The sequence below is a fragment of the Solanum pennellii genome, chromosome 4, assembly GCF_001406875.1.
Source record: "Solanum pennellii chromosome 4, SPENNV200".
Lineage (NCBI taxonomy): Eukaryota > Viridiplantae > Streptophyta > Magnoliopsida > Solanales > Solanaceae > Solanum > Solanum pennellii.
The window spans coordinates 67772981-67792185 of NC_028640.1; the positions used below are offsets into that span (position 1 = coordinate 67772981).

Genomic DNA, 19205 nt, shown 5'->3' on the forward strand with positions numbered 1-19205 from the left:
CTTTGAGAACCCCGAAGGAAAGATAGATCACCTGATAGGTGATGGGTCTGTGATAATATAAATATATTTCATTTTCGTCGTTTATATGAACTAGTATGAATATGTTTTCCTAGATTTGTAAATAACTAAAAGGTTGTGTATTGTTTTTGTTTAGTAATAATATTATAATGTTTATTTCTTTTATATCTTTTATCTTGAAGAATATATGGATACCTCAATGATCAATCATGAAGATATTTGTATAATTGATAGTGGAACAACGCACGCCATATTCAAAGATGAGAAATACTTCTCCTACTTGCTTAGAAGAAAAGCAAATGTTACTACAATTTCTGGTAATTCAAACTTAATAGAAGGCTCCGGAAGAGCTACTATATTTCTGCCTAAGGGGACAAAACTTGTCATAGAAGATGCTTTGTTCTCTTCTAAATCCCCAAGAAACCTGTTAAGTTTTAAAGATATTCGCCGAAATGGATATCATGTTGAGACAATAAATGAAATGAATGTTGAATACCTTGGTATTACCAAGATTGTCTCAAACCAGAAATATGTATTGGAGAAATTATCAACTTTATCTTCTGGCCTGTATTATGCAAAAATAAGTACGATTGAAGCACACTCTATCGTAAACCAGAAGTTTACTGACTTAAAGACTTTTGTGCTTTGGCATGACCGAATAGGTCATCCTGGATCAATAATGATGAGACGAATCATTGAAAACTCAAATGGTCATCCATTAAAGAACCTGAAGATTCTTACAAATGATGAGTTTTCATGTGCTGCTTGCTGCCAAGGCAAATTGATTACTAGGCCATCACCAATGAAGGTTAACATTGAATCCCCTCAATTTTTGGAACGAATACATGGGGATATTTGTGGACCTATTCACCCATCTAGTGGGTCGTTTAGATATTTTATGGTCCTAATAGACGCATCTTCAAGATGGTCTCATGTGTGCCTCTTATCATCTCGCAACCTGGCGTTTGCAAAATTATTGGCACAAATGATACGATTAAGAGCGCAATTTCCAGATTATCCCATTAAGACAATTCGTCTTGATAATGCTGGCGAATTCACATCCCAAGCTTTTGATGCTTATTGCGTATCGGTAGGGATAAAAGTTGAACATCCTGTAGCTCATGTTCATACTCAAAATGGCCTTGCTGAGTCATTTATTAAGCGCTTACAATTGATAGCAAGACCTCTACTTATGAAAAGTGAGTTGCCTACTACTGTTTGGGGTCATGCTATCTTACATGCAGCATCACTTGTTCGTCTCAGACCGACTCATTATAATAAATACTCCCCATTACAATTGGTATTTGGTCATGAACCAAATATTGCTCATCTTCGAATTTTTGGATGTGCTGTATATGTGCCTGTAGCACCACCTCAGCGCACCAAGATGGGCCCTCAAAGAAGGTTAGGCATATATGTTGGGTTTGATTCACCCTCAATAATTCGCTACCTTGAGCCATTGACGGGAGATTTATTCACTGCAAGATTTGCAGATTGTCGATTTGATGAAACAAATTTTCCGCAATTAGGGGGAGAGAAAAATAAACTTAAAAGTGAAATTGCATGGAAAGTTTCGTCATTATCTCATTTTGATCCACGCTCCCCTGTGTGTGAACAAGAGGTCCAGAAGATCATCCATTTGCAAAACATAGCAAATCAAATGCCAGACGCATTTACTGATTCAAAAAGGATAACAAAGTCACATATTCCTGCAGTAAATGTGCCTATCCGAATCGACGTCCCAAAAGGACCATCTACAAGTGTCATAGCTTCTGAATCACAAATACGCCTGAAGCGTGGTAGACCATTGGGTTCAAAAGATAAGAATCCTAGAAAAAGAAGTACAAAAAATGACACTACAAAAGAATTTCACGAAGAAATTCAAGATCTGATTAATCCTGATATTCCTGAAGAAATCAGTGAACCCGAGACTCAAGTAAATGAAGAACTCTCAATAAGTTCTTCTACAGGTGATGGGATAAGTTTAGATCGATCAAAAATCATAGTGGATAATGTTTTCGCATATGATGTTGCACTTAACATTATGCAAGGAAATGAGGATCTTGAACCTCTATCCGTCGAAGAATGTCGACAAAGACATGATTGGCCAAAATGGAAAGAAGCAATTGAATCAGAATTGAATTCACTTGCTAAGCGTGAGGTTTTTGGACCAGTAGTCCAAACGCCTAGTGATGTTAAACCAATTGGCTATAAATGGGTCTTTGTACGAAAAAGAAATGAGAGAAATGAGATTGTAAGATACAAGGCACGCCTTGTTGCACAAGGATTCTCTCAACGACCTGGTGTCGACTATGAAGAAACATATTCACCTGTTATGGATGCAATAACTTTTCGATATCTCATCGGTTTAGCTGTACATGAAAATCTTGAAATTCGTCTAATGGATGTGGTTACAGCTTACCTTTACGGTTCACTTGATAATGAAATTTATATGAAAGTTCCAGAAGGACTTAAAATGCCTGAAGCATGTAGTTCAAAATCTCGGGAAATATATTCAATCAGATTACAAAAGTCATTATATGGCTTAAAACAATCAGGGCGCATGTGGTATAATCGCCTCAGTGAGTACTTGATAAAACAAGGTTATATAAACGATGTCATTTGTCCTTGTATATTTATTAAGAAAACAACATTGGGATTTGTTATTCTTGCTGTTTATGTTGATGACATTAATCTCATTGGAACTCCAGAAGAGGTTCAAAAGGCAATTGAATATCTAAAGGAAGAATTTGAGATGAAAGACCTTGGAAAGACAAAAATTTGTCTTGGACTACAAATAGAATATTTAGTAGACGGGGTCTTCATCCATCAATCTGCCTATACTGAGAAAATCTTGAAACGATTTTACATGGACAAAGCACATCCATTAAGTACTCCAATGGTTGTCCGATCACTTGAAGTGAGTAAGGATCCATTCCGACCTCAAGAAGAGAATGAGGAACCTCTTGGTCCAGAAGTACCTTATCTTAGTGCAATTGGGGCACTTATGTATCTTGCTAATGCTACGAGACCTGACATAGCATTTTCTGTTAATTTGTTAGCAAGATATAGTTCTTCCCCTACACGAAGACATTGGAAAGGAGTTAAACATATATTGCGATATCTAAGGGGAACTAGTGATATGGGTCTGTTTTATACTAACAAAGATAGTGCAGATCTTGTTGGTCATGCAGATGCAGGTTATTTATCTGACCCACATAAAGCTCGATCACAAACAGGCTATCTGTTCACATATGGAGGTACTGCTATATCATGGCGATCTATGAAGCAGTCTATTGTCGCTACTTCTTCAAATCATGCTGAGATAATAGCCATTCATGAAGCAAGTAGAGAATGTGTATGGTTAAGATCAGTAATACATTCTATCAAAGAAAGATGTGGTTTGAAGTGTGACGTCAAGATACCCACAATACTCTTTGAAGACAATGCTGCATGCATAGCTCAATTAAAAGGAGGCTTTATAAAAGGAGATAGAACGAAACACATTTCACCAAAATTATTCTTCACACATGATCTCCAGAAGAATGGTGATATTGATGTGCGACAAATTCGTTCGAGTGATAATCCAGCAGATTTATTTACTAAATCTTTACCGGCCTCAACTCTTGAGAAGATGGTTCACAAAATTGGAATGCGGAAACTTAACCATCTGAATCGTGGTTTTTATCAGGGGGAGTAAAATACGCACTGTACTCTTTTTTCCTTAATCTAGGTTTTGTCCCATTGGGTTTTCCTAGAAAGGTTTTTAATGAGGCAGCAAATAATGCGTATCAAAAGATATGTGTACTCTTTTTCCTTCACTAGAATTTTTTCCCACAGGGTTTTTTTCTAGTAAGGTTTTAACGAGGCACAATATCTATGGACATCCAAGGGGGAGTGTTATAAATCCATTAAATAAGTGGATAGTCCATAAAGTTAGTACATGAACAACCATTCATATTCACTAGGTTACATGAACCTTTTTGGATAAGTATGTATCTATTTATTATGATACTTAATATGGTGACCTTTGGAATGATTTCTCACTCTATAAATAGGGTTGTTCATTCACTATTGTAATATATACATATGAAACTTATATATACTTGAATAAAAGAAAGTCTTCTCCTACATCTATTTCTCTTGTCTTCTTCTTATAATCTTGATTTTACAACAAAATAAACTTAATTAGTAGCTTTTTTTTAAATTACGTATTTATATATACTTAAAAATTATTAAATATGTAATGATTATATTAAGTTGTGAATCAAATATGTTTAATAATACTGAAATCAGCCTATAAACTTCGAATTTTAATTCTGTCTTTAAATTATGTATTTATATACATTTAAAAATTATTAAATATGTAATGATTATATTAAGTTGTGGATCAAATATATTTTAATAACACTGAGATTAGCCTATAAGCTTCAAATTTTAATTTTGCCTCTGTCAATAAATTATTTATTTATATATATATTGAACCTCCTTAACTTTGTGTTACGTCTTTAATACTTTTTGAATCCTCCTTTTTCTTTTTCTTTTTTAGAGTTGGGGAAATTATCTTTAAATATAAAAGAAAATATGGATCTCAACTCTTATAGATATCCAATTCAATTATATATAATCCTTAAACTAGCTATCATTTGTGAACATCTCATTTCACACTTATAAACTGCATTTAGTATAATTTGTATTTTATATATCAAATATCAACTCTTGGCATGATAATGACATGTAAGGTTTTAACTTATTTATTAGTAAAGATTAACGGCATATAATTTTATCTTTCATAAACATAACAAAAAAATTAATCAAAAGTGTCCAATTGAAATATTTTATTAAAAATTAAATACGACTTAATTCAAATATTTAGATGAAATATTTAATACATTTAAAAGACTGACATTATATTAAGCCTTAAAAAGCACAAGGAAAAGGACTAAAAATTTTGATTTATCATTTGCGTGCATCTTTTTAAATGATATGTATATATTAAAGAATCTAAAAGCATAATTACACAATTTCTTAATTAATGATTTCCAAAATCCATAAAATCATAAAGTTGTGTTCTCTTTTTGATGAAGCTACCAACAACTAATACGTTGATTACGTTCGTCAAATATTCTAGAAAATATTGATTTTTTTTAAAAAATGAATCCTTTAAAAAAAATTTAAAAAAAGACTCTCATATTAAAAGTAAAGAAAACAAGTTATATCCTACGATAATTCTCTTTAATTTTCCACCCTACGCCCTTACGATTATTGTATTTGCCTAGATTAAATATATAAAATTATAATTTTACCTAATATAATCAAAAAAATTAAAAAGACAGCTTGCTAAGAGCATTCATGCACTCAAGAAAAATACAAAGGTGTTTTTAATTAGGACCACTTTTCAAAAGCTTATTATTCTTATGAATAATGGACATTAAGGCAAGATAATATTTACCACTTCGCATAGCAGGTTACCACAACAAGGAGGTTTAATTTGTTCGATGTTTGATATTTTTATTAGGGTTCAATTAAATTTGAATTCGTATCGAAAAGTCTCATCGACGAAATTATCATAATCTTTTTTTTATACATCCCTATCATCTCAAATTTTGAATTGAACTAATCCATTGATACAAAATAGTGCATCGAAAAAAAATCAAGTTATTTAGGCTCATGGCGTTTTAGAGTCGATAAAAATAGCATATGATTAAAATTTATTCGTGACGATTCTAAAAATTATATCACAATTAAAAAATAAAATGTCCACAAAAGTATTAGAAGAGGTCACTATTCGAAAGTGGACATTCAACTCAATGCATGGTGCATAGCACCAAATTTTGTATTTTTTGTCAATTCAATTATTTTACGTGGTTAATTAATCGAGATTTTACGAATATGCACAGAAACTATTTAAAAATCTGAAACGTGAGCGTCTAACAGAAATAGTTTATATATCATTGTGCTCAATTACATGCGTTTAACCATGAAATTTTTTACTTTTTTTCAGGGTTAAACTTCGAAAAACATGTTTAGCCATAAAATTCTGAATCTCAACTCCAGGATTATCTAAAATCTGAAAAACAAAAAAGTGTTTTTTTTTTCTTCACTTCAAATTACTCATAAAAAGTAAAAAAAAATCACTTCAATTTGTATTTCTGGTCAAAGATTTTTTTCACTGTGAAAACAAAAGGTCAAAAAGTATTTTTTTTCAAATGAAATTTACTAACAAATTGCTTTTCTCGTGTTTGGATGATCATACGATTTATCAGCTGGTCCACCTAGAACTATTTTACACCATGCGTAGTGCCCACTACAGTAATGCTTTCTTACATTATGTTCATTGCAATTTGCATGCCTATAGAGGAGACCTTTTTTATTTATTTATTTTTACGGATGAAAATCTGTAAGTCGCTATTCTTTGAGTACGTATCGGGTAAAATTTCACTCCTATATAATAGCTCGTAATCCACATAGGAGGGGTAATCACACTAGGCAAGCCTTATCAGGGTCGGCTCAACGTAATTGGGGGCCTAAAACGCAATTTTAATTTGCGGCCTAATATATAAATACACTTTGTATACGTGTTTATTCAAAAAATATTTTTTACACTATTTAGGTGGAAATTATTAGTACTTAATATTGTTTTTTAAGTTATTAGTTTTAGGTAAGATTTTATCGATTCAACATTGAAAAACATCATTTAAGTGAGGCAATTATTGTATGTATTATTAACATAATACTATAAGTAATAAGTTGATAAATATTAAATAAAGATACGAGTAAGAACCATAGAATTTGACTCAAGAAGTTGATAACTTGATATACCTCATTTTAATATGCTTATATTCTAGTAATCCTTGAAACTAAAATTTAAAAAGAAAAAAAAATTGTAATTCACTTTTTCTAATATTTTTCACTATTAATTTTTATTTTTAACAAAATTACGAAAGATGTTATTTTTACCTTCCTTTGGTTTAATAAAGTACTAATTTTTTTCTTGAGTTGGTTGGATTATTATAGGTGTGATCTTATTATGGGTATATACAAATTTCTACAATATATCATATATCATATATATATATATATATATATTATTATAAGTAGGAAGCTTCTAACTTAAAACTTAAATTATCATTCTACCCTTATTTTATTCTTAAACTAAATTAAATATTAATATATAATTAATTTAATATTAACTAATAATTTTATTTAAATTCATGCATCTAGATACAAGGGTTCAAATTCTTTGAAAAAAGTTACAATGAAGAGGAAAGACCAAAAGGTTGTATTTTTCTTAATAAATGTGTATATCAATTCTTCTTTATCAAAAATCAATTTAATTTTGGGGACTTGTGTCAATGACTATTTCTTATCACCATTTGTTGTTAGTAGAAAAAAAAATATCCAGGAAATAGCAAAGACACTAAAGGTTATTTCTTTCTTAAATCTTTATGTTTTTTTCCTTTTTATTACTTTGATTGTTTAATCTTGAATTTTTTTATTGTTTTGCAAAATTTTTTTGTATTTTAATATATTTTTTTCAAGTTTTTTATCTTGTTTTCATTAAATTGTGCTAAGAATTTGTCTGTATTGTTTAATTTTGTGTGGTTCTTAAGTGCTATCTGATTTTGATTCTTCATTCTTAATGTTTAGTGATTTTACCCCTATGCTAATTAAAAAAGTTATAAAACATTTAATTAATAAAACATCAAATAGTAATCATATATATATATATATATAAAATACCATTTTGTCTATCAAATATTGAAGGTTTATTTTGCACTTCAAGCTTTCATTATTTCTAGAACATTTGTGTGTAATATATACATACATTCTACAAAGAATTTAAAAAATCTCAAAACAAATTTCATAGAATTAAGAAAACGTAGTAAACGAGAAGAAAAAAAATGATAGTCATTTAGATGGCTATCAATATAAAACATGTTCATATAGGCTCTTAATAATGTTTCAAATAAGGGCTTTCTTAACAAATAAATAAATAAATAAATAAATAATCCTACATAAATTATTACTGCATTAACTAAACTTACGTTAGCTAACCTCCATGTCTATAATCTGGAGAATTGAAAAGGTCAATAAGTAATTAAAATTCAAAAAAAAAAAATACCAACCAAAAAAAGTATTAAAAGGGGATAAAGGGTTTACATTTGAATATTTTTTAGCAATCTGTAAAGCGAAGACCGGGGAGCGGGTTCCCCACTGGAAGGGGGACAGGAGACGGCCATCTCAAGGCACATCACGACCTACAGGCAACACCGATACTCTAGGCAAATGGTCAACTCTGGTGGAAGCAAAACGACTTTTATAACTACTACCGCTTGGGCCTAAGCTCCTGAACCACCAAAGGGAGTTATTCATGTTCAAGCAAGTTTCAATAATACCATTGTCACTGTTACAGATGTACGGGGTCGAGTAGTTTAATCATTTTGGTTTTCTTCTTTGTTATGCAGGAAAAAAAAACAGTTAGGGAAGCATGCACAACCATTAGAAGTTGGAATAAGAATTGCGCGTGATAAATTTCCTTCTTAGAGCGAAACACATTCATACAATATTTATTGATTTGAAGATATACAATGTTTATCTGAAACTATCAATAAAATTATGAGTCTTTACTATATTAGCAAATAGTAACTTTATTTTACAAATTCAGATATTCTCCTTGTACGTTTCATGTTTTTTTTAGTTCTTTATATGTCAAAATTACCCGTCATTACCAAATCAAAAAACATTATATATATATAGCAAACAGATTGTTTCTACTTTAGTTATGCGAAGAGAATATGATGTCTCTTTCATTATCTTCTTAATTAGAAACTATATGTTATTTTTGGAAGAAGTGTCAAAAACTTCAATAGAAAGATTTGCAAGGTTATGTTGGAAATTTCAAGATCACGGCCATATATATATATATATATATATATATATATATATGCATTATCTATTCGAAATAACACAATTGTGTATCATTTTATTGTTTTTTAAGAAAAATGGTAAAGAAAATGCAATAGAGAACAATGATTTATTTGGAAGAGTTAAGAAATAAAATTATGGTTATTTTAAAAAATTATAGTCATTAACATGAAATAAATGTGCAACGCATGTCAAGATTTTTGATGTTGCTACACTGCGGCACAAACTTGCCTCATGTTAGAAAAAGGACTGCTAATACCGATACAAAATTTTTGAACAGTTTTATCATGTCAAGGTTAATTAATGTAACTCTTTTTTTGGATAGTACGTCTTGAACATCAGATTTCGTTTACAACAATATTCAAACTAAACAACAGACTTGGTTTACAATAAGAATCAAACTCCGTGATGTGTGTCTACCACACATTCCGCATTGCAGTACCTTTGACATTAACCCACAGACCTAATGGCTACTTCAAGCTTAGTACTGAAAGAGGGATCAAAGTCCCTGGTCACAGAATCAACAATCAATACATCAAAATACAAGAAGAATTTCATTGGATGGGGCAAATTCAAGTCTATGATAATTTTCTTTTTTTAAGTAAGGTAATGAAAATGAACTAAAAAGTAAAATGTCTAACTAGGAAAAGACTGGAACACACCAGAACATTGTATCAGACAAACAAGGTACTTATTAATAAAATCATAAAAAAGTTACTGAATTTGATTTTTCCAGAAGAGGAGGGGAGTACGGCATCTCAAACTTCATTCTTCATAAACCACTCCACATATGCCTGTCAAGAGAATAATAAGTAGAAGTTAACATATAAAAAAACTGGGCTAGATCAAAAGCAAGAATTGTTCATTTGTGCTTGGTAATTTTAGGCAACTCACCTGTACAAGTTTGGTAATTTTAGGCTTTGAACGGGACAAATATTCCTCTATATCCTCTTGCGTCTTAGCGACTTGTTCTCCTTGAATTGAACCAATTACCTTATCAACCACCTTCTTAACAATTGTTTTATGAACTTCTCTGCTCATCTTACCTTCTTTCCAAATGGGTTTTAGGATCTCCTTCACAAACTCTATCAGAGCATTTTTGAATAATCGCATCACCTTTTCGTCATTGTTACCGCTTCCCTCCTCAACCTTTCCATGCAGATTCATAGCTCCTGGATGATCATTTTCTTCCACATTCTTCGACTCCTCGAGAGCTAATTTATCCTTTTCATCGACATCAACTAATTCATTCTTCTGCTTCTTTACTTCATCAATTTGATCATTGTTTCCAAGTTCAGGATCAACAGTAGATGTTTGATTCATTTGGTCCATGGAAACCTTATTACTATCTCCATATAAATAGAATGAATTGTCAGGGGGCAACTTAATGTTGCCAGATGTATTCAGCTCTAAGCCATCTGGAGGATGATAATTATCTGGAACCCTCATCTCAGGAATTGTTTGACCATATAGAGCATGAACAAGTGCAGAAATGGGATTTGAAGGTAGCATTCCAGAAGAACCACAAGGATTTAAGACACTTTGTAGTTGGGTTTCTCGTTGTCCTTCCTCTAATTTCTTTGTCATAGATGCTGGAGAGGTTTCCATTTGATGTACTTGCTCACCAGTAACAGTAAGATATTGTGGGACTTTGAAATCCAGCATCTCTGGTGTGCCAAGAGCTTCTATCTTATTATGGCCAGTTGATGGGATAGGTAAGAACACATTCTCTTCTTGGTGTGTTTCATTCAAAACTGCAGAATGTTCAGAGCTCATACCAAAACCTGTTCCACTGAAGCTCTGCCCAGGCAAACGGACATGATGAACACCATCTCTGTCATTCATAAATTCATTTACTACATTAGAGCCAAGTGTTCTTGCAATGTTCTCTTTTGTCAATCCATGTGGTTGTACAAAAGATTCAGCAGATCCATAAGGCTGAGTGGTTGTGGTAGATAGAACGATCTCTGAAGCTCCTTGATTTGAACTATGTCCAAGGACATGAATTGAAGCTCTCTCCAGATTTAGATCAGAAGCTTGGGAAATAAGATGAAGATCCTGAGCATTAGCAAAGCTCTGTGTAACAGGAGATTCTGTAATGTTCAAAGCATTAAGATGACTAGCAGAACCCCTGTGTGGAGAAACACCTCTCTCTGTGTCAGAATTGATAAATTGTGGTTCTATTTCCCAGGCTTTATTCTTATTTTCGAAATGATGGTCAGGTTTTTCATTGGTCCCATCCGTAAGAACTATGATAGCAGTATCTGTTCTCACAACACTTTCATCCCACCCACTAGCCTTTACAAGTTCCGAGGGTCTTGTTTCATTATCCCACTTTGGACCATCTAACCAGATATTCGTGCCATCAAACCTATGGCCACTGTTGTCATTTGAGGGCCTAATTTCATGATTTCTCGATGTGGCATCATGGGAGAATTTGCAATTATCCTTATAGCACTTTCCCGCTGCAAAGTACTCACAAAGTGATTTCCCGGTTCTGGTTGCTTGATTGCCTTGAACATAATTAAATGATTCACTCTGAGTGCCCTTCTCATAGTTATCACCTGAGGGACTATCATGAGAAAATCTGCATGATGCACCCCAGCGACAGTCGCCTTTCACAAAATTCCTGCAAGTAATTCTACCTCTACTCCGGTTTCTATGCAGCTCATCCTCCAAATTATGCAAATAAGGAAGCTTGTCCCTTGATTGGTACCCAGGACCTTCACTATCATTATACCTTGAGATATGCCCACGCTCAGGTCGACTACCCAATCTTTCTGACAAGTTGTCCTCTAAATTACCTCCATCCCTATGAATGGCAGCATCTGGATGAACGAACCAGCATTGACTGCCTCTCCTACAATTCCCTACTGCAAAATTTCTACATACCTTGGAATATATATGAAGGCCAGTTCTTCTATCAGTTGATGCATATGGATCACGTTTAGAATTATCAGGACTACGACTCCTATTCTGAACTCTCATACTACCCTTGTCCCGGCTCCTGCTTCTGCTCCTGGTCCTAAACTTGTCCCGTCCCCTGCTGCGACTCCTGCTCCTACCTTCCCCCCTTCCCCGGCTCCTGCTCCTGGCTCTGCCGACGTATCTATCAAATGAAAAACAAACAAACCACAACATATTAGTAGAGGTGTGTTCAACCATGTTTTCTAGCCCTATTCCCTCGTACCCTTCCCCTCAAACCGAAGGGGAGATCAGGCAAAAGAGAGAGAACACCAAAAAAATGATGGAAAATGAAATAAACTTTGGAGCAAGTAAAACTGAAATATAAAAGAAGGTAAAGTAGTGTTTTCCCACTAGCCAGAGCTTCTTTCCTTGCAAATTGTGATATACAAAATGCATCTGAAAACCCAAGTAATAACCTTACTTTGGAGCTAATATGTTTTACAAATAAGGAATCAATTATCTTTTGATAATGATGAGTATGATGCATCATTAAACCAAATATTGTAAACAGACCTGCGAGATTGGGCCCGACCATTATCTGGAGAGTGGCTATTGCTTTGCCTTTCAAAAGCTGGAGACGTGCTCTTGTAATGATAGTTATCCTTCCTCAAATCTTCAATTCCTGTAACATTGTCCCCAGATGACCAACCAGATCTACTTTTGAACTGCCATGAATTATCAGCTTTTGGAGGTCCCCATTCCTCATATTTCGGACTATTTGGACTCTCTTCTTCAGCATCCCACAAAGACTTTCGCTCTTTTGCATTTTCACCCATAATAGCCTTTGATAGAAAATATTACAAATATTTAAGTTCTTTACTTGAAAAGTATAGACATGATTTTACTATTTCAGTGAATCAAATAGCCTCAAGCTGGTATTGATCAATTGATTAATTTATTGGGAAAAAACAAACATGTAGAGCAAAGAGTACTGGAACGACACACTAACACAGTCAGTCTGATGCAGTAGCGACCTCTTGATTTATCTCTCAACCAAGACAAGTCTATGCCAAGAATCAGAAATTGCACTCAAGAGTAATTAGATCATATTGATTTGAGTCTAGTTGCTAGAAGTATTAGTTTTCTTTAATACTCAAGTTGCCGTTCTCCTTAGAAAAGTGTTTCTACAAAACAACAGGTTTGTTAAACACAGACTAAGCAATACAAATTAGTATTAGTTTATATTGGTAGCTATGCAATAATTTTTTTTACAACCTAGAAAAAACTCGAGATCTAACCCTTTTACAAGATTTGAGCTAAATCAGCTAAATTCACATACACGAGCTTGAATCACCCAAAACCCACAAGATAAAAGCAAAAAAAAAAAGACAAAAAATGAGTCACAAAATGATACAAGATTTGTTGCCCTAATTCGATTTTTCATGTTAACATACAGAACACAACAGAACAAATCAATTTTAAAAAAAAAACCCTAATTCACAAACACAAAAAGAGAAAAAGAGAGTGAGGAGAAAAGGGTACTGACCTTTGATAACAAAGATGAAGATAAAATCCCTCAAAAGTGGAGAGTGAAAGTGAGAATTTGAGAGAATTGTAGAAGAAAAAGATTATTTGAAGGAGTTTGCCTAGGGCCTATAAGTCTTCACAGCCTCTCTACACACACGAACTACTGAGTGTGTAAAAGAGAGGTATTAGCTAAATTATAGTCACTTTAGGGGTATTTTGGTCATTTTTCCCACCTTACACAATCTATAAATCTATCACAGATTATTGATATAATAATACATATACCCTCTATTGACACCTAATTTTGACCCCCCCTCTCCAGATAGGATTTATTTTTCGATCTTTTTTAAATTTCAGAGGATTTAAAATAATTAGTAAAATTTAATATATTTCTAGATGTCACTTTTTAAACATCTCTCGTTTGTTTTACCTATTTTTAAGTAATATTCCTGTTTTATAAGGTCGTATATAATCAGTGTTTTATAAGTATTTAGAAACTCGTCTCAAAACTTTGTTAAAATGTGGTCTAGAGTAGTGTTACAATTAATTTATTTCGTCGTGTTGAAATCATTTAATCTATATTCAAGCTAAGGCGTTTATTTCGTCATAATTTGGAAGCTCGTAAATTAATTTTTGTTAATCTGTCCTTTAACCAAGTTTTTTTTATGGTCAATTTTGTTGGGCTAAATTCAATTTTTGTTCAGCAACACCTTTTTTTTGAATTCTCGAGCCCAAATTCCTACACAATTGCTCCGCCCTCTTACGTTTAGTCCCAACCCAGTTCATTTACCTTAACCCAGCCCAAATTTCCTTTTCCTCCTTCAAAAAAAAAAAGATAAATAATTAAGAGCTGGAGGGTCAAAAGTTTTTCCCAGAAAACGTTAAAAGAGTGGCGCCAGCGATAACCCAGTAGCCACGCGATTCAGAGTAGCATCGCCATCTTCACGCGATGGCAGCAGTGGTGCATGTCTCCCCAGTATTAAACTCCTTCCCCCGAGTTTTTTTTCTGGCCCTTTTGATGCGTGAGCGGCGACGCGCCCTCAACGCCTCCTTTCTCTATTTCTGTCAAGTTCAGCCTTTAGCCGCGCGATCGTACTTCTCTAGCAGGAGGCGACTGTTTCAAATAGTCCTTGCTTGCGTGGATGGGCAACACGTTGTGTGCAAGGACGAGTGGGGCGAATCAAGCCGTCGATGTTATTACCCATCCGAACTTCGTGGGATACGGGTCTGATATTTCCGTATGAAGAGCAGCTTTATCCTGGTCCTAGAAAATTTTGGAAATGGGGAATTTGCGAGGGTGTGATTTTGCCCTTTCCCCCATTTTTTCCGAACCCTAGTCTGTCCCTGTATATATATTCTCTTTTGCCAGTTGAAAGAAGGGAGAGAAGGGTGGTCGGCTATTTATTTTGGTTATATATTTCCATGGATTTCTGAAGGATTGATAGGGGTTGTTAGTTGAAATTCTTGGAGAAAATATAGAGAACAATTTCAAGGAAGATCATACTAAAGGAAAATTAGAAAAACATTCATAGCAAGAAAGTGTTCTTTTCTCGGTGAACTTCAAGTGGGGTATCACATCTTCGCGCTACTTGTGTCGGTTTCCTTCAAATTCTGTTGGTTGGACGTCGTATTGCTACTCGTTTTGTCCTTTGTTCGCTGCCCGGAGAAGGTAATGTTCCCTTCACGATTTTTTCGTTTCTTCATTTGTTTAGCTCGTTAATTTTTGAAAAGAAAGATCAATATTGTGTTGGATGTTCGTTGCCTAGTTAGAGTTGGACATATGAGTTTTGACTTGAAGTATGCACGTTTGGTCGTTATTTGCAGATAGACCGTAATATCTTATAGAAGCTTTGTTGTGCGATTTTTGTTCTAATTCGCAGTCCCCTGTCCAAAATTAGCGTCTGTTTGTCTTTTTAAATCGTGGTCGACATGCTGAAAATTACTAGTTTATTTTCATTACCTTAGGTTTTCTTTTTTTTTTCTTTTCTAGTCAAAGGATGAATTCTAAATTCTTTGTTCCTTCTTGGGTTGTCGGCGTGTTCAGCGTCATGAGTATGCTATTTCAGAATTTGATTTATCGTGTAGTAGTTTTAGCAATCGTCTAGAGAGTTACTTAGCATGCTTTGGTTGTATTTCATGTCATTTTGGTGAAAATAGACTTTGATTTGAATGTTCGGGTCCTATGAAGGCATGTGTTACTGTGCTATCGTGTTGTTGTTCTATGTGTGGTTTGGGACTGATGACCCTTTGTTGATAAATATGTTAAAGTAACTGTCGTTATAGAGCCTATTTCGTGGTCTCGTTAAGGATGTCTAATGGTCATGCGTCACGCTTGATAGTTTGGGTTTTCTCTATGTCAAAGGCTTTGAAAATCTCTTGTTGACTGCTTCTCAGCGTTGTCGGGAACTCTCATATGTCATAAACACAGTTTTATCTTGCCAATATATAGTTGCCTGTTAGCATAATCTGTGTTTCTTCAAGTTCTTTTTTTTATCTGGTGAATGGCATCTTGAATCCGTAATGATCATTTTGTTTTCCTTATGATTGTTGTAGTGATTTAATAATGATATTGTTGCCTTCATTTTAGTAAAGAATTTTTCGAAATCACCCAGATGCATAGTAGTTCAAGTCACATTGTTTTCCTGCGCATTTAAGAAACTCTAATTAATGTGGTCTTGATCTTATTATTATTGTTATTATTATTTTCTTTTTTCTTCTCACGGCTTTAATTAATTTATCCCCTCCTATTTTCCTTTTGGTTGAAAGATTGAATCAGTTGTATGATCACAAAGTGTTTAATAATTAATTTGAACTTGAGTAGTTTGGCAGAACCTTCTTTTTCGCTAAGCATTTCGATATATTTTGTGTTGTCAAATTATGTGAAACTTTGGATTATAATCCTATCTCGTCATTCATTTATTTGTTGTTAATTGACTATCCATGTCTGTTTTTTCTTCCATTAAATGTACATCATGCATGATATTTTGCTATGTACTCTGATCGTTTCGATCTAAATGGTATGCTAAAGTTTCGGGATTCCTACAACTCTAATATTTTACTTTGTGTTTGTTTGCATGAGACGCCGCCAGAGTCCATTACGGACACATCCTGAACTCTCATTCCGTATCACTAAAAAGCCATTAAGGCTCAAAGTATCCTCCCCGAGTCGATCCGTAAAGCCGACGAATAGATCTTGGAGTCAATCGAAGAGTTGAAGGACTTGGGGCAATTAACCAATTTTTTTTATCGCGTTGTATTTATTTTGAGCCTAAGCCCTTGTCTTTTTGTATTATTATAATTTTTATCTTGTTAGTTTAGGACAGGTACCATTGAAATGGGTCAAAAACCCAAAGCAGGTTGGTCCAAAATTCGATCCAGGCGGACAGAATCCGGATTTGGGCCCAAAATCTCTCTCTCTCTCTCTCTCTCTTATTTTCCTTATTTGCTTTTATTTGTCGATAATTTTAAAGTTAAAAGAATTCAATCCTGTAGAACGCTGTAACGTTTTAGCAACTAAAATTGAATCAAGATTATGTAGTTCCAAAATAATAAAATTTTGGCAAGTTAGATACTTTCACTTAGATAAAATGAAGTTTTCATTTCCCAAGCAATTCTAAATAATTTTATTTCAAACAATTTTGGCCAAATAGCTAGTTGCCGGAAAACCGTACTTAACGGGTATTTTAGGTGCTTTAAACACCTTCCTAAAATACAATATGAATCCCTGAACCTCTTTCCTGTTTTCAAATGATTTTTTTATCTGTTTAAATCTTTTGAAAACAAAGGTTTTTTTAATTTTTCTCAAAGTTAAGTGGCGACTCTAAGAAATCAAAAATTCTCGAAACAAATAATTTTTCGATAAAACACCCTCCAATTTTATTCGATATAAAATTGAATAATTAGATACACACGTCATAATGTGACAATTTATGCCAGCTATCAAGTAAGATATATGCTTAATCAACTCTATACCAAATTTACGTACGTCTTTGCACACTCAAAATTAGAGAGTATCTTTGAGCTATTTAGTTTGTTAAAGGGTAGGAATGGTCATGATATGGTATATATAGAAATTTTTAGATATCGTGATTTTGATATTATAATATTTGGTATGACATATGATATACATTTTAATTTTTTTTGGCATTCAATATGGTTACATGCTGAAATATTTAATACCTTATTGAAGTATATCATTATATAAATAACATATATATTATTAAAGGCATAATACATAAACATTACCTTTAAATTGGCGTCAGCTGACAACTACGACCTTTAACTTTGGGTATGCACAAGTAGACACTTAAACTTGTAAAACTGAACAAATTGACACGTTCGTCCTACATGACACCCTACATGAAAATTTCATGTCTTACATGGCATCGAATGTATATTATGTCATATAGGACAAATGTGTCTACTTGTTCAATACTATACAAGTTTAAGTATCTACTTGTGTACATTCAAAGTTGAAAGCCATAGTTGTCTATTAAAGCCAAGATAATGATCATGTTTATGTATTATGTCATTATTAAAATACTTAACAAATATGCAACTTGGTATTAGTATAAATTAAATGTTTAGGAGTCAAAAGTTGGCATAATACATAAATATACTCTTTAACTTTACTTCATTTTATATTGGTTGAACTCATCGGTGGCCCCTTAAAATTTGCACCAACTTTCACTTAGACACCATAACTAAGGTTTGTTCATTTTACACACCTCATGTCATGCCCCGTTGTGTCATATTGACATCTCTTACTGAATTCTCAAGTGCGTGTGTTGCACTGATTTTAAGCGCGTGAAAAATAATTTTTTAAAAAAAATAAATATTTTTTCACTTCATCTTCTTCCCCCTTTCTTCTTCATTTCACCAACATTATGTATTGATTTTTAGTAAAACAAAAAGAATCATATACTCATTGAAAAAGATTAAAAAAGAATCATAAGCTGACTGAAATAACTTACAAAAGTTATTTTTTTAAAAAAATTAGATCTAAAAATTAACATCACTACCTCACCAGAAAAGATGGAGATCCACAATTTTTGTTACTATCTTTCTCTTTCTCTTCCACCAAAACATATTTTATTTAGAATTAGAATTATTAGTGATAAAAGAAAATATGAGACGTCATCGGAAAAAAATTGGATCTAAATCTCCTCAATTTTTTCGACGGAACTCTAATTTCCGGTGAAAAATTTTAGATGTCATGAGTCATTGAAATGAATCCTAGAAAATAAAGTCTTTTCTTATTGAAATGTTTTTAAAATATAAGTTTATATGGTTTTTCTTTCTTCTTCTTATAATTATTTTTATTCTTTTAACCAAATTGACACGTCTTTCCATAATTTGTCGTCATGCCATGTCATCGGCGAGTGGATTACAAACATTTTTTAATTTTTACTGATTGTTAAAAAAGTGTCAAAATGACACAGTGGAACGTATTATAAAGTGTCTAAAACAAACAAAGCTCAGTTAAAGTGTTTTAAGTGAAAGTTGATGTCAACTTTAGGGGGCCAACGATGGATTCAGTCTTTATATTTATGTCCTCCAATTTTGAGTGTGCATAAGTACACACTAAATCTGTCATCATACACGACAATTTGCATCCTATGTGGTGTCATGTGTGTATTGTGCCACATAGGACTAATATGTCTACTTATTTAATTTTATACAAGTTTAACTGTCTATTTATGTACATCCAAAGTTTGAGGGTATATATGTGAAATGAAACCAAGCTAAAGGGCACATGTATGTATTACGCCTAAAAACTTTGACTACTCTATTTTGAGTGAAATGTATTTAAATGTAATTGATTA

The 19205-nt window shown here is 33.1% G+C and overlaps 1 protein-coding gene across 1 annotated transcript; it reads right to left on the minus strand.

Annotated features, from left to right (window-relative positions):
* Nucleotides 1-9620: 9620 nt before the first annotated feature.
* LOC107017249 (zinc finger CCCH domain-containing protein 38-like) lies at nt 9621-12689 on the minus strand. The gene is made up of 3 exons (XM_027916364.1): nt 12427-12689; nt 9841-12055; nt 9621-9740 (listed from the first exon to the last, which is right to left on the minus strand). Exons 1-3 carry the CDS (start codon nt 12687-12689, stop codon nt 9705-9707), a joined length of 2514 nt encoding a protein of 837 aa, XP_027772165.1. The 3' UTR covers nt 9621-9704.
* Between the last annotated feature and the right edge of the window lie 6516 nt (nt 12690-19205).

Excerpts from the sequence above, each read along its gene's own strand:
- LOC107017249 (XM_027916364.1), bottom strand. The coding sequence starts at position 12,689 with ATGGGTGAAAATGCAAAAGAGCGAAAGTCTTTGTGGGATGCTGAAGAA. Across the intron at positions 12,056-12,426 it reads GGTCGGGCCCAATCTCGCAG|ATACGTCGGCAGAGCCAGGA; the intron begins GTCTGTTTACAA and ends TTCATTTGATAG. Across the intron at positions 9,741-9,840 it reads AAATTACCAAACTTGTACAG|GCATATGTGGAGTGGTTTAT; the intron begins GTGAGTTGCCTA and ends TTCTCTTGACAG.